Source organism: Venturia canescens, chromosome 11 (genome assembly GCF_019457755.1).
Source record: "Venturia canescens isolate UGA chromosome 11, ASM1945775v1, whole genome shotgun sequence".
Taxonomy (NCBI): domain Eukaryota; kingdom Metazoa; phylum Arthropoda; class Insecta; order Hymenoptera; family Ichneumonidae; genus Venturia; species Venturia canescens.
The window spans coordinates 13,294,268-13,319,912 of NC_057431.1; the positions used below are offsets into that span (position 1 = coordinate 13,294,268).

Here is a 25,645-nt window from a genome sequence, read left to right on the forward strand (position 1 = left end):
GTTTTCTTTGACTCATCAGTAAATGCATAAAGTTGATGTGATAAGAAAACTTGTAAAAGACCCGTAAAGCTATATACAGGAAGAAATTACAAAAAAAAACATGATCAGCTATATATGTTTTTGGCGATACACATGAAGACGAAATAAAGTACTTTTCCAAAGCACCAGTAAAAGATAACGCAATTCAGAAATCCCCCAGATTCTGATAGCGGTGGGATAAGAGAGTATGGCATCCAATAATGATCCTACAATTGCAGTATATTGGTTTATGGAAGCAGGTTTCAAAATAAATGACACAAAGTTTAAGCATAGCAATTGTATATTTTATTCAATGAACTTTACTCTAAGAGATCTATCGATTAACTGAGCGTTGCAGTGGTCGAAAAAGTGACTCTAACTCTAACGACAAAGGGCCTCGTGTCGACCTCTTTCTTGATCTGTATATTCGTTTTATAAACAAACTTATAGGACTGCGAGCGCGCTCTCATGTGTATTATTTAATATCAAGTTTTATTACTATGCTGATGGATTATTTTTACTCATATTCCAATACAGTATTGATTTTTTTTTTATTCGAATGTCTAGGAACTTTGATGAAAATTTCCAACGAGTTAAATTATATGATTTGTGGTAATCTAATTTTACATTTGCAACGTGATTGTTTTGAAGATATGCTCATATAAACGTAAGAAATGATCTTAAATTTGTTCTTACAATATTGAACCTATAGGGAGAAAACTCATATTCATTTTTAGTCTTTTATCTTTTCTATTTTGAAAGTATCATTTTCAAACAAATTTAGAATCTAGAAATTCTGAAATCGTTGAAATACCAATCACTTCTAAAGTAATTAAAATGTCGCGAGGAATGTCAGTAAACTTTTTTTTTCATTTGATAAAATACTTCTGTTAAAAAAAATATTGAAAAATATTTTAAAGTGCCATCATTAACGTTTCTCACTTCTAAAGTGAAAATATTTCCTCGAAATGTTTTTTTCTTTGTTTAAATAAATCCTCTAAAATAGAGTGGGTTATGTGATTTATGATATTTTCAACTAGTCCACCCCTACCCTCGCGAGCTCATTTTTCTTTCTATTTTTTCGAATTTTTCAATGTTTCTTTATAATTCAAAAAAGATCCCCGCTATAATAACAATTATAATATCCCGGTCATTATAAAAATAAAAAATATGTCAATTTATAATATTCTCCGGAATGCTATAATTAATTAATTATTGAAGAAACAAATTTTGAAAATTTTCGAAAACAATTGGAAACGCTATCGCTCCGGTAAAGAGTCTCTGGCAGCAACTAGTCATAACATAAATGTACTTGTCTCAGAGTCGCTGCCACGACTCTAGATTTGAAAGGTTTAAAAGAGTTCGAAATCCATTTCTTTGGGATGCTAATTCAACGATTTTTTGATAACTAACTATTCTTGCGTTATAACCCACTCTTTTGAAGCAAATCCCCAACGTATAGTCCTTTGCCATAAGCAGTTGCAGCAAAATTAATTTCGCTTCAATCGAAAAATTTATTTCTGTAGTATAAGTGACATATATACTCCTGATTATAAATACGGCAACGTGTGTTTCCAAGGTCGAATCAAAGCGTCTGTTCCCTCATAATTCGTGATGTGGTTGATTGTTGAAAAAAAAAATTAGAAACTATAGAATTATTTATATCTTATTAAAATTTATGGGATTTGAATTTTGCAAAACTATATTTTATTCTATAACATATTGATGCTGATGTGGACAATTACAAATCAATTCCACGAAGAAAATAAACAGCTGGAATTGCTGACCAATTGAAAATCTATGCCATGATAAAATGATGAAAAAGTTTAGTTAAACTACATTCCAAAATTGGTTAAACTTGGCATTCCAAATATATTCAAGCTGAATCTAATAAGCTGAATCACACACGCCAGGAAATTCAACTTTCAAGCCTTGGGTCGTAATATACTATTTCCTCCCGCTGTGACAAATAACGCGAGTGAAGTTTTGACAGTATACAAATCTTAGACTTTCGGCTTTGAAATTGGTTCCGGATCTACATACTTTCAATCGAGGTATAAAGAAATTAAATTTTTTGCGAAGTGTCAATTTCCAAAAATCAGATTGAAATATGCGGTCTTTATACAGTTAAGGAATTGAGGCAATCATATCTTCAGCATGAAAATGTATTCGTCTCGATTAGCTACCGCAGATCTTGAAAAAATAAGTTACGTTTATTAATCGGTTGACTGGTATTGTATCATATATGTAGAAAAAAAAGTCGGACCCATTTTGGTAATGTACCATATGTGTACATTCTCCATATATTGAAATAGCGTTTTTAATTTTTAACCGACTCCGATAATAGTATCGTATACTATTTTATAGCAGTGTGACATAAACCAGCCCTGGACGCGCGGTCGGCGAGGGGTGGCGTAAGGGGGGGTTCGGGGGCGCCCCCCCGCCCCGAGGGATGAAATTACTATTTTAAAAGTAACACATACACTATCAATATATGTTGTGTCGTGTAACATCAACTCGCCTTTTTTTTGTATCAATTTGGAATTTATTTTTTTTTTAAGATTTGATTGAAGAAACCAGAATACATTTGTTTGATACACGTACATTTATTCTGTTGTATGCTGATGTATACTATTTTATCGTATATAATTTTTAAAGTAGCGATAAAATATCATACAATAATAATCTCAATACACGCCGCAAGTTAAGCACTGAACAAAAAATAAACGAAAAACTGGTACACCATAATGATAGTTTTGACGATTCATATATGTTTATTTAATAATAGACATAAAAGTAGGTGATACAAGGGGATTTATATCAATTTTTTAAACTCATACAATTGAAACTCATTTAATTATAATTCAACAAATTCAAATGATTTTTTTCAACCGCTTTCGTCGGTTTGAACGGTCTTATCCCGAGTCGTGCATGTTCGTTTGACATTGCAACTATTATGTAAGACTGCCGCTAAGGCCATTTATGGTTATATTACAATTATTAAAAATATAATTCGGTTTAGGCACCTTCTCATCGGTAAAATTCTGAAAATACCTGAAAATCATTTTTAACAATGAATACTTCAAGTTACTACATTAATTTGAGAATGTATATAATTTAAGTTTTATTTACTTTTTCGCATAAATATATTGAATATGTTGCCCATAAACTCGGTGGGGCGTATTTTGTCGACAAATGCGCAAAGTATGCCAAGATTACGTCTTCGCAAAAAGAATTGGATCTATTCTCCTTGCGCCATTTCTTAAATGCGTTATACGCGGCTGTATATAATTTTTTTGATTTAGTGGGCAACAAATTTAAAGTCACCGATTTCGCTATTTCTTTTATGGTGTCCGAAACAATTTCATTGATGCCATATTTACTAAATTCACTTTCCGAACTGTTCATTTCCGAACGAACGTTATAATTTTCGCACAACAAACTATAGGTAATCGTTTCGTCTTGATTTCATTGTTATTTTTTCTACAACATGAACCTGTTTTCAGGAGAATCGCTAATCTGTCCCTCCCTGTCATTTGTTCGCTGTGAATTTTCAAGCTTCAAATGACAATTGAAAATTTTTTCTTATATCTTTTATGCATCTGTGAAGTTAATCGATTGATTTTCACACGGTGTAAAAAAGGGTTATTTAAGTCACGGAAAAGTGTGCGTAAAGTGCGGGTTTAGGTCACACTGTGCTATAAAAATTGGTATACACCGATAAAATTGGGTCACTGATTCCATTTCTGAACTCAATTTTTACCTTGCTGCCATTGAAAGGGGTGAAATTGTTGGATTTTTCAATGAAAAATGTTTATACTATATTACATAAAAAATGTATGTTTTTTAGGGCACCAGATGCTTTCATCGAAATAAAATGAACTCGCTACGTGCCAAGAGGTGAATAATAAGGGTTAAGGGTGAACTTTTTAGATTTTTCACTTGCAAATTTTTATGGTTAAAGGCATGGAAATTTCGAGTTTTTAGGACACTAGTATTTTTTACACTAAGATTTTTAGTTCAAATTTGAGTCTTAATTCGGAAAATATTTCGATTGTAGTCCCGAGTAATACTGTCTGATATATTCATTGTATTGCGACCCAAATACTCATGTTTCAAGAAAGTTTAAAAAAAAAGAATGACATGATAGTCTTATACAGATGTTTGTCCACCTCACAACAATGAATGAAGCGTCTATGCAAGATGACCACCAATAGAGATTTCCAAGAGTTATTACTGATAAAAATGAGAACAATAAAGACAAGGATAAAACGAGAAAAAAATGAAACGTTTTATTAACCGCAGGAACGAAGGATTGAATAAATTTTTCGTTAATACATATAACGCGTTAGAGAATAAGTATTTAATTATGGTACAACAGAGATATAATCTGTTTAAAATGAATTGCTATGTACAAAATTTTCTTTGCCGATAAAATATTCCTTCAGTTTTTTTAATGCTCTGTGTCTGTGTGAAATTTGATTTTTCACCGATTTTGGTAATTCGGCATAAGTTTGGTTGTAACCGTCCGGAAGAAAAACGGGATCCCAGCCAAAGTCACGAGGACCTTTTGGACTAACAATTGTTCCTTTTGTACAACCTTTGAAAAGGATGACCGATTCATCTGCATCTCCGCTCGTGTATGCAAACGTGCATATTGCCTCAGCACCTTTATCTTTCCAACCATCAAGCATTTTGTGCAGTCCTTCGGGCCCTAGTTTTTCCAAGAACCATTTAATGTAAGGACCCGGAAGACCGTTCATTGCGTTGAAACATAGACAAGTATCCTCGACGATGACTGGACCTTTTACAACTTCATATGCTGCACGACATTTTGCAATGCTTATATCATCCGCATCCCCTTGATACTCTGGCAAATCTATCTTTTTGTTGATAACCACACGAGGAAAATTCTTCCCCAATATTGATACGACCTCTTCTAATTTTTTTGCATTTCCAGTCACGAAAACGATTGGTTTTGCCATTGTCTGTAACAAGAAAAACCCCACACATTTTTTTTTTAAATTAGAATCTCGCTCAAAAAGTAACAAGACATGCAGCTTAAAAAACATTTCTCAACTGAATGGAAACACAACTAAAACATGGTAATTTAAAATTCATCAAGAAATGTCTATATTTGATAATAAGTTTATTAATTCTTAAATAAATTTATGAAAAAATGTGCTGTTGGACAAAGCTGTCTCTGAGAAAACTCATTCTTAATAATGATTCGAAAATATCTCTGCTCCAAAATTTGTTGCATTCGAAATCATCTTCATTTTAACAATTCACTATTTCACTATTCACTATTCACAAAACAGAGATCTTTTATAACTCTATTCTGGCGGATCTCATTTTTTACTTATTACTATTCCAAAATTATTCTCTTTGGCTGCTAGTATTTGCAAAAAATACATTGAAAAACCAAAGTGCACAGTGATGAGATAAATTGTGTGTGGCTGCATGATATTTAAAAATAAATGCAATTTTCAACAATCTGAGCTCTGAGAACTTGCGTATTCGAATATTGTCACAATACATAAGGGTTATTCCATCAAATACTGAATTCAATTGTCTGAAGAATCTGATTTAAGTGTACATGTTATTTTTTGTTGAATTTTTCAAATTAATTAAAGATATTTAAAAAAAGTAGAATTGTTTCAAAGTAGAAAAATTGTTCATACAGTTGTGCAAGAATAGAGACGTATGAAATAAATATAGGTATGCAATACACGATAATTTAAGCTAAATATAATTGAATCTTGAAAGAATACAATTTTACAAAACAGTGGTACATTATTACAAGAACTCCATTATTTGAGTTTTGTGGCTGAGCAGAAAAGATGTCTTTTAAAAAAGAATGTTATAGTTGGACAAGCATAGAAATTGCAGATAAAAAATTAAAAAATGGCGTTCTATTCTCTTGATATGATAGTTAGAAAGAACAGCATCGTTTGGTTTCTAAGAATCATGTTGATAAAATAATCTCCATTCCATATACGACTGCCTCATGTTTCTATCAAAACATCGATCATCACGATTTAAAGGTAACTCCTGTACTGCATGCTAGTCAAATGAGTGCTAAATTTTCAATACGCTTTTAGACCAAGTTCAACGCACCGATTAACATTATTGTTAGTAGATATGTATTCAAGCATATCTTATTAACGTGAAAAAATATTTAAAATGATAGTTTTGCAAAATTATCAACTGATAGATGCAAATTTCCATGATGACACATTTTCACAGGTATTTTTCAAAGAATCATCTCTATTTTTTAACCGATTTTATTGCACCAAGTCTCATTTTGTTCCTCAACTGATCCTCTACGAATTCACCATGTAGATTTTCCTTTAAACTCATTCGTGAGAGAAATTATGAATGAAAAAGTTTTTTCACTTAATGAACAATTAACTGCAACAGTGAAACGATCGAGTTAAAAAAACAACTACATGGTGGATTCATAGAGGACCAGTTGACGAACAAAATGAGACTTGTTGCAATAAAATCGATGAAAAAACGCAGATAATTCTTTGAAAAATACTAGTGAAAATGTGTCAGCATGGAAATTTGCATTTATCAGTAGATGCTTTTGCAAAACTAGCGTTTTTAATATTTTTACATTTTAATGAGATATGTTGTAATACAAATCCACTAACAATACATTGAATCGGTACATTAAACTTGGTCTAAAGCGTTTTGAAAATTTAGCACTCATTTGACTAGCATGTAGTACAGGAGTTACCTTAAGTGGAAAGAGTTTTTCAATACGCAAGCAGAAATGAAAATAGTTTGCAAAAGACATTAAATTATGAATAGAATTGAAAAAAAAATTCATCTGGTAACGTACCTTGGATTTGATAGGTGATGGGAATAAATAAAATCTTAAAATTCCTCGAAAAAATCCAGTTGATTTAATAACAAATAGAAAAATAACAAATAAGAAAACGTAAACACAACGAAAATCCAGAGTTTAACCTCAAAACTCTTTAAATAGGTTCCCACCACTTTTAACAGAGATTAAAACGCCTTTCGTCAAACAACAAAGAATTACAAATCTTTCAAAGTCCGAATGATATTTAGAGTCAATTATTTTTAGATATAATTAAACAACGGTGGGAACAAAAATTGGATGCCGATGTTTCCAGATTCAAGCCATAGCCATAAAGTTTTTCAAACACTCCTATAGTGCCTATAGTCCCTACGAGCTCTGCTACGAGTTCTTCGAACGTAATGAGCACGGGAGCCAATGAAACGTCTTGTCCAAAAGAATCGAAGCTTCTACTAGTCATTTTGGTTCAGTTCTTTTTGAAAGCTAATCAGGCTCGTAAACCATAAAAAAATAAACACGAAAAATTCTCTGACAAACAGCTGGTTCTTGTTTAGCGTGGTGGTTTTTGTAGGTTTTTCGCCTACAGTAGCCTACAGTAAGAAAAAGACCGACGCAGAATTTGTCAGGCGGCGAAAAAAACGTGGCCTACGTTTATTTTCAATCTGTTATATTATTTGTTAAAATGGCAGCGAAAATGCAACAGTTTGAACCTCCGAGTTCCGCCAGCTCGGAAAGGTAGCAATAATTGCATTTTTTTTCGCATATATTACGACGTTGTTTTGTCTGTGCTATTTGAAATATTCCACATTGAGTCTCTAATCACAATTTCTAGTGACGGGGATGTCTGTTTTGAAGATCAATCTGACTTTCCTCTGGACGATCAAGAACTTGATCATTATGGACACAGTGATATTGCTAACCCAACTCCTCCATCTCCTAGACCACCTTCCGCTACAGGTATTATTACTATTTATTTTTTTAATTATAAATATGAATTCAATAACAGCAATAATAGTACTAAAAACCGTTGTCAAAACTCAGGATCTTGACAGCACAACTGGAAATTTACTGTCAAAAATCTTCCAAAAATTTGCCTATTCCAATCATGATTAAGCTATTTGAGTATGTGCCGTTTACCCCTCATTGAGGATAATCTTTTCTCATGTTTATATTATTGTAATAAAGACAATTTTATCCTGTATAGAAAATATATAGACATTTCAGGCCGAATAATATTTACTTTTCCCATATGTTTTAATGACGCTGAAGGTTTCAATGTTGAAGTTCAACAAATTAACAAAAAACATATTTGTAATTCTCCAATTTTTTATTTCATGATTCATTTGTCTGGATTGGAAAACTATCAATTGCAAATTAGGGAGGGAACAAAATTTGAGATATAAATAGTATACTACACACCTAGGGAAGGAAAGTAGACTACTTTAATCTGCAGGCAGAATTGTCACCCGAGCCGAAGGCGAGGGTGATAAGTACGCGGTTTGAGGTGATCTAATTTCATTCCCGTAGAATGTATACTGTTTTTCACCACACATGCACCAAACATTCAATTCAACCTTCCAATTTCGAAAAGTTGAACTTTCGGCGCATGTGTGGTGAAAAATTGATTTTCTTGTTTATTTAATTGGACTTCATTTAGTGGAAACTTCAATGTCATATGTTTTATAGTATTTCAATTACTTTAAAAAAAGAATAAATACATTTTTTGCATTTATTCTTTTTTTTTCATTTTAAATGCTAGTGCAATGAGATAAGAAACTACTTTAAAGAAATCTTTCTTAGGTTCTCAGAAATCTCCGAGATCGAGGCGACAAAGGACAACCAGTCTTTCGCAATCAAGTAAAAAAACATCTGCTGAGTCCATCCTCAGAAGTAAAAACAGAACAATTTACACTGCAGGCAGACCTCCTTGGTACAATTCCGCTGGTCAACAGGTGGAGCCTTTTGTCATAGGTGTGCAGATTTGTAAAAATCATTGCAATCGTTCTATTTGTAATATCTCAACATGCGTTGTTTAACTTCACTGAGATCTTCATTTTAACTCTTTATTCTTTTCATCATAAATTTCTACTCGTTTGCTATAGATTGAGAAATCTCTGTCTCAAAAACGAGCAAGTTAAATTGCCATTTATACGATCATGGTAACTTGAAAAATTTGTTCCCTTTGTTCTTGCCCAAACTATATCTAGTATTGAAAAATTTCATCAATTCATTGTGTGATTTTGAGAGTTCGACATGCAATTTTGAAAAAAGAATTTGAATAGACTCAATAGTTTCATAGAAGCTATGACAATCCAATTGTTCCTGACATACGTACAGCGTCGATAGGAAACAACAAAATTTGTTTTATATTCAAGGTATTTGTGGTGGAAGTGCTTCAGGCAAAACAACTGTAGCAACAAAAATAATTGGATCGCTGGACGTTTCGTGGGTTACGCTTTTGAGCATGGATTCATTTTACAAGGTGAAAACAATGAAATAATCCAACGATTTTGTTGCTTTACACAAAATCAAACAATTCTCAGGTATTGAACGAGAAACAACATGAACTTGCGGCCCGCAACGAATACAATTTTGACCACCCTGATGCCTTTGACTTTGAATTACTTAAAACGACTCTTCAAAGATTGAAAGAAGGTCGTAAGGTCGAAGTTCCAATCTATAATTTCGTAACACATAGCAGAGAAAATAGAACGGTAAGTTTCGAAAGAATTTTAATACTTGCTGGTTCAAAAAACATATTCAATCATTTTTTTGTTTTTAATGATTTTGCGTATTTTTGTATTCTATCATAATTTTTTTCCATTTATATCAGGAATTTTTGAATAAAGCATGAGTTTTAAAAAAATGTAAAAAAATTATCCTCTTCACACAAAATGTGATATAAAACGATGTATTAAAATGTTCTGATAAGATTCACAATTGACGCGAATGACCATAATTATCGAGAATAAATGAAAAAAAAATTGTTGAAGAATTTTGTTGAAAATGAATTTCTAAACCTCTTCTAAATTAGCTCGATTTTACAAATCAATTTCAACCTGATCTTTCAACACGAGAATTTCATGAAAAATATTGAAACAATGAATTATTTATTGAAGAAAACGATGTACGGTGCGAATGTGATAATATTCGAGGGAATTCTCACTTTCTACGACTCCGAAGTGCTCAAGGTAATATGAATACTGCCAAAATAAAGAAATGAAAAATCGTTGGAAAATAACGAATTTGAAATTTGTTTTTTTTTTTGTTTTAATCAGATGTGCGATATGAAAGTGTTTGTCGATACGGATGCGGATGTAAGGCTCGCGAGACGTTTAAAAAGGGACATATCTCAGAGATGTCGGGACTTAGAGGGAGTTCTTAAGCAATATTGCACGATGGTAAAACCCTCGTTTTTCTATTACATTGCTCCTCTGATGGCTCATGCTGACATAATTGTCCCACGTGGAGGTGATAACGAAGTCGCGATCGAATTGATCGTCCAGCATGTTCACACGCAACTGCAATTGAGAGGATTCAAATTGCGCGAGAAATTGGCTCATTCTTTTATCGGTCATCCATTGCCAACATCGCTGTATTTACTTCCGAACACACCACAGATTAAGGGACTTCACACTTTTATAAGAAACAAGGACACGTACAGGGATGAATTCATATTTTATTCCAAAAGACTCATCAGACTCGTCATTGAATATGCGCTCTCGCTCTTGCCATTTGAGGTATTTATTCCTATTCATTGCTCACTCATTATTTATTGATAAATCGTCAAATTTTATTAAAATTTTTGCAAATTAAATTTCTCATTTCAAACTATTCCTACGTTGAGTAATTTCACTTTTTCGGAAACACCTGGAAAACAAGTTACGAAAATTATGAAAAGATGTTGGTACGAACCTTCGAATGAATGGAAAGAGTGATAAGTTGAATTATTTACACACGAATCTCTCGTAGGTGAAGTTTGAAGAATTATTGGGTCTTCCCAAAGTAAATCAACTATTTTTCTGTGTTACAATCTGAAGTTTGATTTCAGTTAATACTTTAATAAAAGAGTGAATACGAGATATGCGGTTTGAATTTCACTTTTTGGATGAGAGTTTGTGTGGTTAAAAGCAATTGAAACCCGTGCTCCGATCGAGTTAGACTTTCCACGGGCGATCGATGGTAGCCGTTCGTACACTAACTCTTTGATGCAATCATTGCGATTTTATCACGCCAATTGGAGACAAAAAACAGGAGTAGGGGGAGGGAGGCAGAATTGTAATGTCTCTGAATTTGACGCTTCACTCGGCTCATGGTGATATAATGTAGCTTCTCACATTACGTTGCTCTGAAGCGTAAGCGATTTTAAAAAAAGATCATTTTTCAAATGAAAATATTATTCAAATAGACGATTTGACAAATAGACGATAAAGCAATATGCAGTGAAAGAAAACCTAATCCGAAAGAATTCGAATGAGATATAAAATATTCGGAAAAAAGTAATTCATGATCAATCTGATATTGACAAAAAAGAAGGGAAATCTTTTAATTATCATAATGAAAATATTCTTTTTCGTAATAACGGGCAACGTAGATTTTCAATAACATCAAACTGCTAGTCGTTAATATTTTTTAACGTATGAATTAATTTTTTTCAGGAAATAACTGTCGAGACCCCTCAAGGTGTTCCCTATCATGGGAAACGAAGTGCTACTGACAAAATATGTGGAGTTTCGATACTCCGAGCTGGTGAAACGATGGAACAAGCGGTCTGCGATGTTTGCAAGGACATTCGTATTGGAAAAATACTTATACAAACTAATTTACAAACAGATGAGCCCGAGGTGAATATTATTCCCTTATGTATTCATAAAAAATGTAGTAAAAAGAGTCAATTTTTTCGCGGTACGCGAAGAATCCATCTTATTTTAGACATACGGAATTTTCCTATCATTCTAGTAGATAAAAGCCATTCATATTCAATTAAATTCAGTTTTTACTTTTCACCATGATACTCTATATATAATTTCGTATATATTTCTATAGATAACGGATAGAAAATCACAGAACTACAAGAATTTAGCAGAGTTAGTTTCAATTTTGTCTGTCGAACAAGAAACTGGTAGAAATTAAAAAGTTACTCGGTTTTTTTTTCTTTAGCTTTACTATCTCAGATTACCCAAGGACATAAAGGACTATAGAGTCATATTAATGGACGCAACTGTGGCAACGGGGGCAGCAGCCATGATGGCAATTCGAGTGCTCCTTGATCATGACGTCACGGAGGAAAATATTCTTCTGGTTTCGTTGTTAATGGCGGAATCGGGCGTGCATTCGATCGCGTACGCATTTCCGGGTGTGAAAATTGTCACGTCCGCTCTGGATCCAGAAATCAATGAAAGATTCTATGTTCTGCCAGGAATCGGAAATTTTGGTGATCGCTATTTCGGCACTGAGCCCTCAACAGCCGATGAGTGAACATGAGAATCTCAATAAAATAACTGATAGTATTGAAATTTGCATCGTTGAAACGCCACGAAATCCTCTTACTTATTTTTCACCAAATTTAAAAATTTTCTTGTTTGGACTTTTTTTTTGTCCAGTTTCCTACCGATAAACCAAATCGATTTTTGAAGTTTTCTTGTTGCCTCATACGCGTCATTGAGAAAACTGAGAAAAAAGTATTTTGTTACGTTCTATCGATGCAAACTTCAAAAATCATGGATTAAACAATGGAGAATGATAGAGAATTTTCAAGAAGCTGCTGATTTTCAATTGCAGCTTCATAAATTGTTTATTTTTCTCAGTCTATTGTACATATACCCTATTTTTATGAATTTACAAATCTGAACGATTTCCCACCTATTTTATTGTTAGTCTATAGAAAACATTTCTTTCAAGCATAGATTCGGGCGTTTTATTATGCCAGAAAACCGTTCTAAAGACGAATAAACTTGGCCATTTCAGATTAATTGTGTGTCTTTTCTATTCATTTCCAGTTTGAATAATATCGAATAACGTTATTGATAAGTTTTTACGAAAAAAATATTATTCGGAATTTTTTTTCGCGCTATAGATCAAAGTTGCTAATTTTTTGATTTTTCATCGGTTTTTAAAATAGTTTTTTTTTCTCATATCAAATTGTGACAAATTAACTTGTTTCCATATCGAAAAGTTCGGGATTTTGATATCTCGAAATATTTAAAATCTTAACAATCGTTTACGCGGTCTCAAATCATAATCATAATTACATTAGAAATCATTTTTCAAATTCGACTATCCTTTTTTTCGGAGAATAAAAATTCCGAATAAGGAATCGAGAAAATATTGCTGCTGTCTTCGTGAAGGGATACGAGAAGAGATACAAGTGAAAGATCTGGAAACATACATGAATTTCAGGAATGTTTTTGGGGGAGAAGGTTGATGAACTAGTGATGAGCATCGCTGCTTTCTTTCTTAAATTAACGGTTTAATAAAATTAGACAAAAAACAGTATTTTTTGCCAAAGTTTGAAATGTTTTTACTCATTTCTTAACCAAAGAAAGTCCTGAAATTCATGTATTTTCAGACCCTTTCTTCCCCTTGTTGTAGGCGGCGTTGGTTCTTTTTTTTTCAACGGAAATAAATCTCCGGTATTCTTCGATTCTCCGGGAAATTTGAAAAAAAACTTCAGTCGATCGTCAATTTATTTTGGAGCTTTTCATTCCGATTTCGGAAAGTTTCTTGCAATATGATATTTTTTCGATCTCTTTTTGCCCGAAGATATATACTTTTAAAAGTCCAATCGAAAATTTTTTTCGCCCGATTATGAAACGATGTTCTCGGAAAAAACAATTATGTCCGACGCTGTTTTAATGAAACTTTTGGCTTCTATTTTCAAAGGTTTATGAGTGGCACATAAGAATGCGTAGTTGGCCGGATGGCCGGGTTCAGAATCCCGATGGTGAATTTTTCGGTACGAATTTTTCGAGCTTAAATTTTCATAAGGTTTTTGTTATTACTTGTCATTTTACATATTTTTTTTGCAGATCGAACCTCGTGATGCATTTCCATCAATGTTGAAAATTACGCGATTCCGAATAATGTTTATTTTGTTCTATAGCGGTGTTGTACCTACACCGGGAACAGGGGCTCCGCCGGTTTCGTCGTTCGGTCTCAATTGACGATAGCCCCTGGCGCTTGCTCGTCTCGACCGCCGCCAATTTTCCAAATTACCGCTGGGCTGTGCAAGCAGATAACTGATGAGTCTGTCGAGCGCCGCGAGATCCTCGCACGTATTCTCACCGACGGTGACCTCCATCTCCGCCGGCTTTCCATTCATCCCTTCACGAACGTGCAACGTCGAATCGTCCTTCCTAGAAGAATCTGCCACCCCCAAACCTCCGGGATGAAGCCCCAAACGCGGAGCTATCTTTAACAGTAAATTCATCGATTGAAGCTCGGTTTATCTCGTCACCGATCGCAATATGAATCTTTGCCTTAAACTTTCATTAAAACGATGATAACTCGGAACATTCGAATGAAATAGTCCTTAAAATTTTATCTAAAGACGCGACACTTTTTAGACCCCAAGTATCAAAAAGGGAAGGCAAGACGTGCAGCGTATCGGCTCGAGATTCCCTGATTTCTTCTGACTTGTAAAGTTCAAGTGGTCACTATTTGTAGAGAATTGGTTTGATGAAAAAAAAACTCCTATAATACAATGGGATCAACGCGCTTCTGGTGATAAAATTTGTTTTTTCCTGTGACTTCCGAAAGTTAGTTATTTTTTTTAGTTGTAAAAATAAAGTGCTTCGATTTCACGATAGAAAATTTTCTTATAAAAATAAAAAACCATGCACGCTAAGTTTTTCTTAAAAAATTTGTAATTTTTTTAAAAGAAGTCTCAATAATAAACATCACCCGTGTACTTAGCCTGATTAAAGTCCGATCATTCGATATTTGTACAAAGACCCAATAAATTAAAGGCAAGATATGAATGTAGATTTTCTTTTATAGTGATGTTAACAATTTCGAGTGGTAATTTCTTAAAAAGGTTACGGCAGTTTAATGCACAGCGTTCTTGTTTACACTTTTTAAAAGTTTTTGCTGGTGTTTCTATCATCCTGAAATTTATCCATACAATTTTTCTTCGTGCGTTTATTATTTTGGAGTTTGAATGAGCCGTACATTGGTGGGTTGCTTTAGTGCTCGAGCCCGTAAAAAATCAACGAAATTTGGATAATCAATCGATTTCGTGTTGTTGTATGAAGAAATTTCATCAATTTTTTTCGAACATTACAGACTTTTTCATTTATTCATAATTTTTCCAGACTGCGAATGGAAAATTATTCCATTTTTCGACCTAGAAATTTTTTATATTCGTGATTGTTCACTGAGATTATAAAGTTAATGAAATAAGTCAACGAAAGAACAATGCGTTTTTGAAAACTTGGCGTTCAAGCACTTCCGCGTATTTTGATTCTTGGCCGTATTCAGAGAAATCTCGGATTTCGTTGAGTGTAGGTAACAAAAATAGTCTCTGTTCATAGAAGAACGTATACGCACGTCAATGACTTTTCAGAGTTATCATAATTGAAATTGATTTTGGAGAGTATTTGTATTGATTCAATTCTGATTCAATTTGAGGAGAAACGTTCATTATAACTTGCTCGAACTTTTCGACCCACAAGAATTTCTCTGAAGGTGAGTCTTCGCGGCGTGCTTTACACGTATCTGCATTAGCTTACGGGAGATAAAATCTGTTGAATCCAATTTGATTGAAGCTTTCGCATCGGAAATTCTTTTTGTAATTGATAAAATTTTGAAAAGTGATTTTTATTTTGAAAAGATTGATTTTCATTAAGAGCAAAAGTAATTTCTAATTCAAATGAATTTTCCTAATAAGATTATTTTGTGTAGAAATATATAATATAAGGCATTCCCACCATTTCATCTAGGCCGTAACCCCGACCATTTTTAATTTTCCTCATTTTTTTTATAAAATTGTACCCCATGAAAGGAGTATCCACACCAATTTTTAGATTTTTATCTTTTCTCTATCGAGCGTTATAATTTTTAAAAAAATGTGGGTTTGGAAGTTTTGACAACCTTTAAAGCCTAATAATTCCTGAACTGATTAAGATATGAACAAATATCACCACATCATTTTTTTGTTTCCAAAAGAACTAAAGTACAAAATATTTTTTTTTAAAGATGAATGCCATTTTTTTGTTTTTTTCGAAAAAATTCTCTAATATAGAGTGATCCATTTTACAATTTTTAAGACTAGTCTCATCGTGGGCTTATTTTTTCTTGTATGTTTTTTTGATTTAATCATATTTTTTATTGGAGGAATTTCATTATTATAAGCCCGATTAATGATTTGAACGATATTAATATTTTTAATTCTGCTCGAAAAGGTCCAAAATATAATAGTAAATATATAATAAGGGAATTACCCTGTGTGCCAGCCGGATTTTTTGGAATTTTTTGGCGATTGTTTTGCGGTTAGTGATTATTGAGCTATGAAACATTTTTGAAAATTGAAATCAGGTGTTTCAAGGCGCACAACAAAGCCTTCAATTTTTAATATTTCTGTATGTTTTAGTTCAGGAAATAGCCACTGCTTTACACATCAAATCGCTCTTTGGTTTTTTGATCTCAGATAAACCGATCCCCGGAATCGTGAACACCATGGAAAAACATATGGGTTCCTGTGGAGTAGTTGTACACCGAATTAACCTGAGATATCAGAAATAGAAAATTCTATCATAGAGTTGAGATACCAATAAATAAACTCTTCGAATTTCAAAAGTCTATTTTTTTTCCGCCCCCTGAAAAAATCGCCAAAAAACTCCAAAAAATCCGGCTGCCACACAGGGTAACTTCCTTAATATATATTTACTATTATATTTTGGGTCTATTCGAGAAGAATTAAAAATATTAATATCGTTCAAATCTTTAATTGGGCTCATAATAATGGAATTCCTCTAATAAAAAATATGATGAATTCGAAAAAACATACAAGGAAAAGCCCACGATGAGACGAAAAATCGTAGAATGGATGGCTCGATTTTAGAGAATTTTTTCGAAAAAATAAAAAAATGGCATTCTCCTTTAAAAAAAATATTTGGTACTTTCGAAGAAAAAAAATGTTGAGACTATTAATTAAAATTTTTTTCATATTTTTAAGTGAAAGTGCTCTTGAAAACAAAAAAATGGTATGGTGATATTTGTTGATATCTCAGTCAGTTCAGGAATTATCAGGCTTTAAAGGTTTTCAAAACTTCCAAAACCTACATTTTTTTGGAAATTATAACGCTCGATAAAGAAAAGATATAAATCTAAAAATTTATGTAATCCTTCCATAAGGTTTTATTTTATTTAAAAAAATGAGGAAAATTAAAAATGGTCGGAGTCACGGCCTAGGCGGAATGGCGTAGAATGCCTCATATATATATAAATTGTATGAAAATAAAGAGACGATGAAAAATTTATATTGTTACTTCACTAACTGCCTGTTTTTGTGGAAAATGAGTAATGTTTCAAAAACTCTTTCTGCCGCATAAAACTCTTTTCATTATCGCAAAAGCTTTAAAATGATTTTAAAATATTTGAATTTTTGTAAAAAGATTGACTGTCGCACTTAGCAACTTTCGAGGCAAGCGATACAACATATTTACGGTTTTTGAAACAACCATGCAATTTTGAAATGGATTAAAAGATGAAAAAAGTTCCAATACATTGGAAAGAGGAGGGGGGAATAGAATGAAATATTTGAATTGTTTACTTCATCTGGTCCATGCTGGCCATAACTCAATCTTTGAACTTTGCGGAAGGTTTCGTCGTTAATTGCTTCACGTACAGCTTCGTTAAGGGTTCTTTCGAGAGCTCTTTGTTTCATTTTGCTGAGTCCATCGTAGAAGCTACATGAGATAAATCAATGAACTGATTAGTTAAACAATTTTCATATGTGCTTTTGAAGTATTGTCTTAAGATGCGGCAGTGTCTTGACGTCGAGTATTAAAAAGAAAAATTTTGACAAAGCAAGTCATGACGGGCCGTCTATCTAGACTCGAGATTGGGCGGTTTCCCCTTTTAAAGTTGAAGTGGTCGTCATTTGTAGAGAATTGGTCGGATGAACAAAATGAAAATCCCATATAAGAGAATCTAACTAATGCGCCCATATAAGAGAATCTGACTAATGCGCTTCTGATAATGATTTTTTTTTTTTGCTGAGACATCCGGGAAAAGGTTAAAACTGGAGTTGTAAAAATTAGGCGCTCCGGTTTTACGATCGAAAATTTTCCTCAACAATATACGGGGTAATCCACGCCAAATCGGCCACTTTTCGACTCGACCCACTTCGATTTCATTAATTTTAATCTATATTTTTACATTATGTGAGAAACTTTCTCAAGTTTTTTTATTTTCTTTCCGCCCATTGTTGCGTAATTTAAAAAAATTTTAATATACCAATATTCAAATGCTATATAATTTTTTCAAAAATACGCCTTATATGACGTTTCTTTTTTTTAAAGTTTTTTAGTTTTTGAAAGCACTTTCGAAAAAAAGCACAGAAACGATTGTCTTGCATTTTTTTCAATTTAAAGCAAAAAATATCTTTTTTCAAACAGATTACTTATTTTGATTTTTTTTTTAATTAAAAAAAATATTGATAAATTTAAGAATTTTTGCCGCTCGTCCCATCGTGAGGAAATGTAAGTTTCTGGCGGGTCTAATATATGAGGGATTCTCTGTCAAACCGACCACTTTTTTTCGACCATCTCATATATATATCTCATAAGTGGTTATATCAAAGTACTACTAAAAAGCACTGTATGTGAATTTTTTCAGATTTTTAAATTCATAATTTTAGAAAATACCGTTTTATTTCAACAAATTGTATCTCGGAAGCTTGAAGTAACTGAAAAAAATGTTATCACATAAAAGTTGTAGTTTCGTGTTAGCTTTCGAGTGGACGACTCGAAATAATTTTTACGTTCTGGTATAACGATGATTTTTTACGGAAAAAGGGGGAATTATTTGTTTATTCAGAAATAGCCATTTTTTTGGCTGGAAAAATTACAGAGTTTTCCAATATGTCTGACGATATCGCAAAAAAATCGCCCGAGTGGCACGGATCGAGGTTCTAGGGTAAAAAAAAAGAAATCACACAAATTGATTTTTTTATACCGCTTCCTCGACCCGTACCACTCTGGCGATTTTTCCGCGAGATCGTCAAACATACTGAAAGACTTTGTAATTTTTTCAGTCAAAAAAAGACTGTGCTGTTTTTAAATTAAAAAAAAAAATTCATTTTTGTGATTTCATTTTTTTTACCCTAGAACCTCGATCCGTGCCACTCTGGCGATTTTTTTGTGATATCGTCGGACATATTGGAAAACTCTATAATTTTTACAGCCAGAAAAACAGGGCTCTTTCTGAATAAAAAAATAATTTCCCTCTTTTTAGGTAAAAAATCATCGTTACTAGAACGTTAAAATTATTCCGAGTCGTACGTTCGGAAGGTAACACGAAACTACAATTTTTATGTGAAGACAATTTTTTTCAGTTACTAAAAGTTTCCGAGATATATTAATTTGGGAAAAAAAACTATATTTTATAAAATTATGAATTTGAAAATTTGAGAAAAACACATAGTGCCTTTTTAGTAGTACTTTGATATAACCAGTTATGAAGTAGATCTGGAACAGTCTTTGCAATCTTAAGGTATCTCCAGGAAGTAATTTAATTAGTAATAATTAAAAATAGGCCAACGAATGAGTAGTTTGATGAATTAATATTATCGACTTATCAATGAAAATGAAAATATCACCTCGAATCAATGGAACTGTTGGCTCTCGAGTTATTTTTGTCACGAACCAGTCTGATATCTCGCTCCCAAAATCTTCGTAACTCCGGAGTCGATGTATATGGCGCTGCGACTTCTTTGATCTGAAAAGCCGAATTTTCGGATGCTTACGATCCTATGTGGTGTTTTTCTAATCTATGGTTATGTTCAATTATTTTTCACTTTTACCTTCAACACTATAATGGCCGTTATGAAAATACACATTACGTTAATGAATGTAAGACATGCACTAATTATACCGTTGCAAAAAAACTCAACGGGTAAATAATCCGTGTAGACGTAAACGTATGAGCTGTTGAAATCCGTGTACGATTCTCCTTTGATGTGGGGCATTTTTATTGGTCTGTATATCAGCCATATACAGCCAAGAGCCCAAAAAAGTCCCTGGAGATGAATTAACAATGTAAAAGATGATTTATGAGCTATTTTCCATGAAAGTTCAAATTCAAAATCTTGCTCGTTTCATTATACAATTTTTATGGTGTTTTTGATGAAGCTTTGAATGGCGCATTCGCGCTTATTCTCCTTTCTTAAGGGCGGCGTAACGTTAATTCGGTGAAAGAAGGCCCAATTCTAAAAATTTTCTTAATTGTTACAGATAATACTTTGTGTTACACAAACTCTGAAATAAGTGAAAATTAAGTTGTACCGGAATGAAGTTGTAAAAGATTAGAGTTCTATTGGATGAGAAATTTTATTGCGAATATTTAAGAGATTTAGAGATGCATATGATTAAAGATGTATTCGAATAGACACGTTTTAAAATAAAGATCTTTAAGCCTACAGATAATTTGGATTAGAGATCATTTGACATGGAGTTATTAAGAACGTTCATATTTATGAGTACAGTTTAATTACCCTCAAAGTTCTTTAAATTAGAGATATTTATGAATAGACATAGATAGGATCACCGATATTCACCTTAGGGTTCTTTAAGATTTCAGAAATAAAGACTAGAGTTGTCCTACTGCTAAAATATAAAATAAAATATTTAATTATTATTAAATAAATCTATTTAAATAGATTAGGAATTAGGTAAGAAATATCTTAAAATCATTCACAAAGATTAATATTGATGTGAAACAAACATTTTGAATGCAGAGGAGTTGAAAATTGAAAACAAACAAAAAAGTTTTTTTTTATAAAAAAAATAGAAAAAAAAATCGGCCTACTAAGCAACTTACGGGGTTACTTGCAGAATAAATCAAAGTTTTTTTCGAGATAATAAAAAAAAAAATAAAAATGTCCGAATTCGAAAAATTAATGATTTTTTCCAAAAAACTAAAAATTTTCATAGAATTGGATTTCGAAAACTATTTTTCTATTTTTTTTCTAAAAGTACATTCTAAAACAAAATTTTTGAAAAAAAACGTCCCGATAGGTCAATTTTTGATAAAGTTACAGCTGTGTGAAAAAAAAATAAACCTTTTTTTTTAAAAATCCATAAATTTTTTTGGGTTGCGTAAAAAAATTTGAAAAAATTCTCATGAATGTCTTCAATAGGGAAAAACGAAATTACGAAGTTTCAGCCAATTCGTAAAGGGTCAGGTTTGAAAGTGGTTGATTTGCCATGTCAATTCAACGACGTTGCGACGGTGATCCTCTTCGATTTTTTTATTTTTTAATATGTTTTTATGCGTGTTAAAAGAAGTCTTCAGCTAAATTTTTAGCTCACTATCTCCACCCATTCCGGAGTTGTCAATTTTTGCTTGAAAATGTATATCTCTGACTATAATTATGATAATGTTACTTAATACGGGTCATTTTTTTCAATTTTTAACGCTCTTTCCAAGTAAAAATTAAAAAACGGAAAAATAATTTTTTTCAACGCCTTTTCAGCGATTTTTAGTCAAAAAATTGGTTTTTCATTGAATGAGACACTCAATTTTTCTCCAAAAAATTCTACGTTAAAAAACAAAATTTTTGAGCCGTGTTACAAAATGGGCTTCAAATAACTTCTAGTCAAAAAAATTTTTTAAACTTTTTTACCCTGTCATTTTGATCCGTTTTTTTTTCTGAAACCACGTAATTCTTCTTATCAGTCTCAAAATACATAACTTTTCTCTTACATTTTGCATCTTTTACTTGATTCACCATCCTTACAGATTTTTCTTTCCATTTCCGATTATTTCGAATACTATGCGTTTTTATTTCCATTAATCTAGAAAGTCTTTTTAGACTAATTGCTTTATCAGTTATCAGTATTCGGTGTGGCAGGATAAATTTTTTGTGTGTTGGGTATGGATTTAGCACTCATAAAAGAATTGAACAATTTTTTCTCCTTTGATTAATACTCATGTCAGTTTTAGACGACAAATTAATTTCAATTTCCGATGAATTATTCGGTCGAGAAGTCCATTCATAAAACTCTTGCGTCGTTGTGATTTGCTGATCGAAAGATAACTGAAGACTTGCTCTAGCAGCCATCCTTTTCACGATCCTACCTACACCATCTCAAGGCCCCTTACCGCATACTAAAGTTAAATTTTCGTCTAAAACTCAGTATAAATCAACGGAGAAACGATTATTGAATCGATTTATGAGTGCTAAATCCATACCCAACACACAACAAATTCATCCTGCCGCACCAAATACTGATAACACAATTAGTTTAAAAAGACTTTCTAGATCAACGGAAATAAAAACGCATAGTATTCAAAATAATCAGAAATGAAAGAAAAAGTCTATAATGATAGTGAATCAAGTAAGATGTAAAATGTAAGAGGAAAATGATGTATTTTCAGACTGATCGAAGGAATTACGTGATCTCAGAAAAAAAATAAATCAAAATGACAGGAAAAAATAAGTTTTAAAAATTTTTTTCACTAGAAGTTATTTGAAGCGCATCTTGCAACGCGGCTCAAAAATTTTGTTTTTTAATGTAGAATTTTTTAATTTTTTTTGAAAAAAATCGAAAGTGTCTCATTCAACGAAAAACCAATTTTTTGACTAAAAATAGCTGAAAAAGCATTGAAAAAAATTATTTATCCGTTTTTTAATTTTCATTTAGAAAGAGCGTTAGAAATTTAAAAAAAAACCCGTATTAAGTAACATTAACTTTGAAATGGGTGGAGATAACGAACTAAAAATTTAGCTGAAAATTTCTTTTTACATGTATAAAACCATCTTAAAAAGTCAAAAAAATCGAAGAAGGTCACCGTTTTTTACCCGTAGTAAAAAAAAAAAAATTTAATTAGGCCTTTTGTCACCAAATTAACGTTGCCCTGTTCTTACAAAAAAAAAACATTACGATATGTCGAAAGTTACGTACGCAATTAACGACCGGTGGTAAAAGCGAGGCGGATATTGCGACTCCTATCAACGGACCATTACTTCCTTGCAATAAAGCAACAGCCACTCCAGTCCCTGATGGCAATGCCCACAAAACTCCCATCCAAAGAGATCTGTAATTTCCTCTAAAACGATAAAAAAGTAATCATTTGTTGTTCTACAACACTGAAGTCATAGCAGAAGTTGGTATGAAATTTTGATAGAATTATCGATTTGCAGTTCATTTATCAAGTATATTGAAAACAAGCATGGATGACACTTGTGACCGCTTTGAATCGAATTATATGATAGAGGAGACCAGGTCAAAACGGGTTATCCAAGGAAAAAATATCGTCCTGTTCAGAAGTTTAATAGGCGTTGACAATTTTTCACTCTTAGAAATGAAGAAATCGACTTCAATTTTTTTGCAATTAAAAAAAATTACAGACAAACTTCGGAGTACCCCTCAACGTCTAATTTCTTTTCTCAACTGCAATTTTAATATTTAATATTAAGTGCTTTAAAAAAAAAAGTAATCGAGGCGCATTGTATAGAACTATAAATAAAGGAAGAAAAAAATAAAAATTGCAATATATTTTGAAAAAATTCCATGTTATTCTTCATTTTCAAGAATATTTTTATAATTAGGAAAATTTAAAAAAAACTGTGTCATTTTTTAAATACTCATTTTGCTCCCCCAGTTTCCCCTATACATGATTAAAAATTTGAATAAAATATATAATGATTTTTTGTGAAATGCCTATACATTTTTGACTTATTTCACAAAACTAAACTCAATGATTATCCAATTCATTACGAACGTGTTTGTGTGAGTCATATAATTAAACAAACGTCTCAGAAGTGAGGGGTTATGAAAAACCGTAAAAAAATTGGCCATTATTTTTTAAACGCTTCGGACATGATAAGAAACAATTACTGAAAATAACTAGTTTCCGAATGTTCACTGAATAGTAAACTATTTTTTTATCCCGTCGTAGGCAGGGAATTTTAAGTTTTTTTACTATTATTTTTTCCTTGTTTTATTTAAGGTTTTGGAATAACCGAAAAAATTGTAGGCATTCAAGAAAATAGCTAAACTCTTTTAATCTAACAAAAAAATACTATTGAAATTTTTTTTAAAGACATTTTCTTCCAACGATTTCTTCGTGACTTTTTAGTATTTCTATTATAGATATGCATTGTATAGGAGGTGTATAAAGTTCGAACGACGGCTACTTATTTTCAGTTTTCATTTTCAATGATAAAATTTTGAAACTTCAATCACCACCCAAAAAATGTTCAGTGGAAATCCTTCGATGTTTCTGTTTGACCAACCAGTTTATATGCAATCATTTGTTACCTGCCCTTCATCTCATCAGTCGGCCAATCATTATACCCCCATGGCATTTCGGTTGTGCCTAGGATAAGACCGAAAATGAAGCCGAATAAAATCGAGACGAATATCCCGAGCATCAAACTCTTAAATCCAATGAATTGGAGATCTCTGTCCGCTATGATTGTACCAAATGTCAAAGACATTACAGGACCCTTGGAAAACGAAAAGAAATTTAACCGTAAAAAAAAAAACTTAAAATTGAGATAAAAGCACCGAATGATTTTCTTTCAAAGCATATATATTATTTTCGTACCATAAGGGGAGAAACGAGCATTGCTGCGACAACGTTGGTTGCGCTGTTCTCCACCAAACCCAGAGCAGCTAAACAACTGGAAAACAGTCAAGTGTGACTTTAATTTTACGGATATTCAAGTAGCACGAACGATGAACGATTTTACTACAAGTCTTATTAGGTCATCGTAGTTATAATTAATTGATCTTGTTTAGAAAAATTAACTATCTACTAATTCACTATATTAATAACCATGCTAACACAATATTTTCACGTTAAATACAAAAATTTGCTTAGCATTGTCACAATCTAAGGGTAAACTATTTTTAGTTTTGTTCAACTTCTGGCATGCATGCATCTGTTTGAGTTTCTCACGGTATTTCTTTGGATAAACTTTATACCGCAGGGATGAGTACTAAAATAATCAAGAAACTTTAGAATGTTTGACAAGGCCTTGATTACCCATGCAGGGTAGTTTGCAAGACCCAACCCTATTTAATCTGCTATATCCGTGAATTAATGCCGGGGTCTTGCCGGGTTCCTCCCACATGGCACGGAGTTGCCATAACTTTGGCAGACCAAATTCATCATTTGACTAATTTCGTATGTTTTATTTTTTCTACAAATGAATGTTAATGTTATATAGTCGAGAGTCATTTTAGTACTGGGCATACTCTGTGCCGTTGCTAGATGGTTGTAATTTCTATTGGTTGCAAACCGGGCAAGTGCTGGCTAGTCTTATATTTCGTGAATTGGGTACGAAAAAAGGCAACTAGAGTTCAATATTTGACTGAGTCTCGAGGCTATATTGTTTATGCTACTACTTGTGTTTGTCTCGGGTACATCGTATGTTATTGTAGTCAGTTAATAAAACAAGCATCGACCGCTCACTGTCATTTGCGTTCACTTTACAATACTGATTAACAGAAAACGCTCAGTACTGGCCAAATAATCAATCGGATCGTGATAACTCATTATTCATTTCAATACGCATCTTTTTACTACTCACTGTTTTATTAATTAATTATAGAAACTCTGCTA

The 25,645-nt window shown here is 32.5% G+C and overlaps 3 protein-coding genes across 4 annotated transcripts in view; 1 reads left to right on the top strand and 2 right to left on the bottom strand.

Annotated features, from left to right (window-relative positions):
* Nucleotides 1-4,366: 4,366 nt before the first annotated feature.
* On the bottom strand, nt 4,367-11,043 carry LOC122418159 (inosine triphosphate pyrophosphatase). 2 transcript variants are annotated; one of them, XM_043432225.1, is made up of 2 exons: nt 10,766-11,043; nt 4,367-5,006 (listed from the first exon to the last, which is right to left on the bottom strand). In XM_043432225.1, the coding sequence occupies exon 2, from the start codon at nt 5,001-5,003 to the stop codon at nt 4,413-4,415; it is 591 nt and encodes a 196-aa protein (XP_043288160.1). In that variant the 5' UTR covers nt 5,004-5,006; nt 10,766-11,043; the 3' UTR covers nt 4,367-4,412. The 2 variants fall into 2 exon arrangements, with proteins under 2 accessions (XP_043288160.1, XP_043288159.1); XM_043432224.1 differs by lacking the exon at nt 10,766-11,043 and adding an exon at nt 6,869-7,221.
* Nucleotides 7,364-12,822, top strand: l(2)k01209 (lethal (2) k01209). The gene is made up of 9 exons (XM_043432220.1): nt 7,364-7,585; nt 7,683-7,807; nt 8,651-8,821; nt 9,226-9,332; nt 9,394-9,564; nt 9,970-10,041; nt 10,129-10,590; nt 11,509-11,694; nt 12,011-12,822. The coding sequence occupies exons 1-9, from the start codon at nt 7,533-7,535 to the stop codon at nt 12,326-12,328; spliced, it is 1,665 nt and encodes a 554-aa protein (XP_043288155.1). The 5' UTR covers nt 7,364-7,532; the 3' UTR covers nt 12,329-12,822.
* Nucleotides 12,823-12,951: 129 nt separating this feature from the next.
* The window catches only part of LOC122418163 (uncharacterized), a 21,364-nt gene continuing 8,670 nt past the window's right edge, over nt 12,952-25,645 (bottom strand). Inside the window, exons 5-11 of the mRNA XM_043432230.1 lie at nt 24,626-24,701; nt 24,337-24,524; nt 22,978-23,122; nt 19,875-20,090; nt 19,671-19,789; nt 17,622-17,757; nt 12,952-14,261 (exon numbers count right to left, since the gene is read on the bottom strand). Of these exons, the coding sequence (XP_043288165.1) occupies nt 13,947-14,261; nt 17,622-17,757; nt 19,671-19,789; nt 19,875-20,090; nt 22,978-23,122; nt 24,337-24,524; nt 24,626-24,701 (1,195 nt within the window). The 3' untranslated portion in view covers nt 12,952-13,946. The remainder of the gene's footprint in view (nt 14,262-17,621; nt 17,758-19,670; nt 19,790-19,874; nt 20,091-22,977; nt 23,123-24,336; nt 24,525-24,625; nt 24,702-25,645) is intronic.

What these genes read in the sequence shown, in the direction of transcription:
- LOC122418159 (XM_043432225.1), bottom strand. Translation starts at nt 5,003, where the DNA reads ATGGCAAAACCAATCGTTTTCGTGACTGGAAATGCAAAAAAATTAGAA.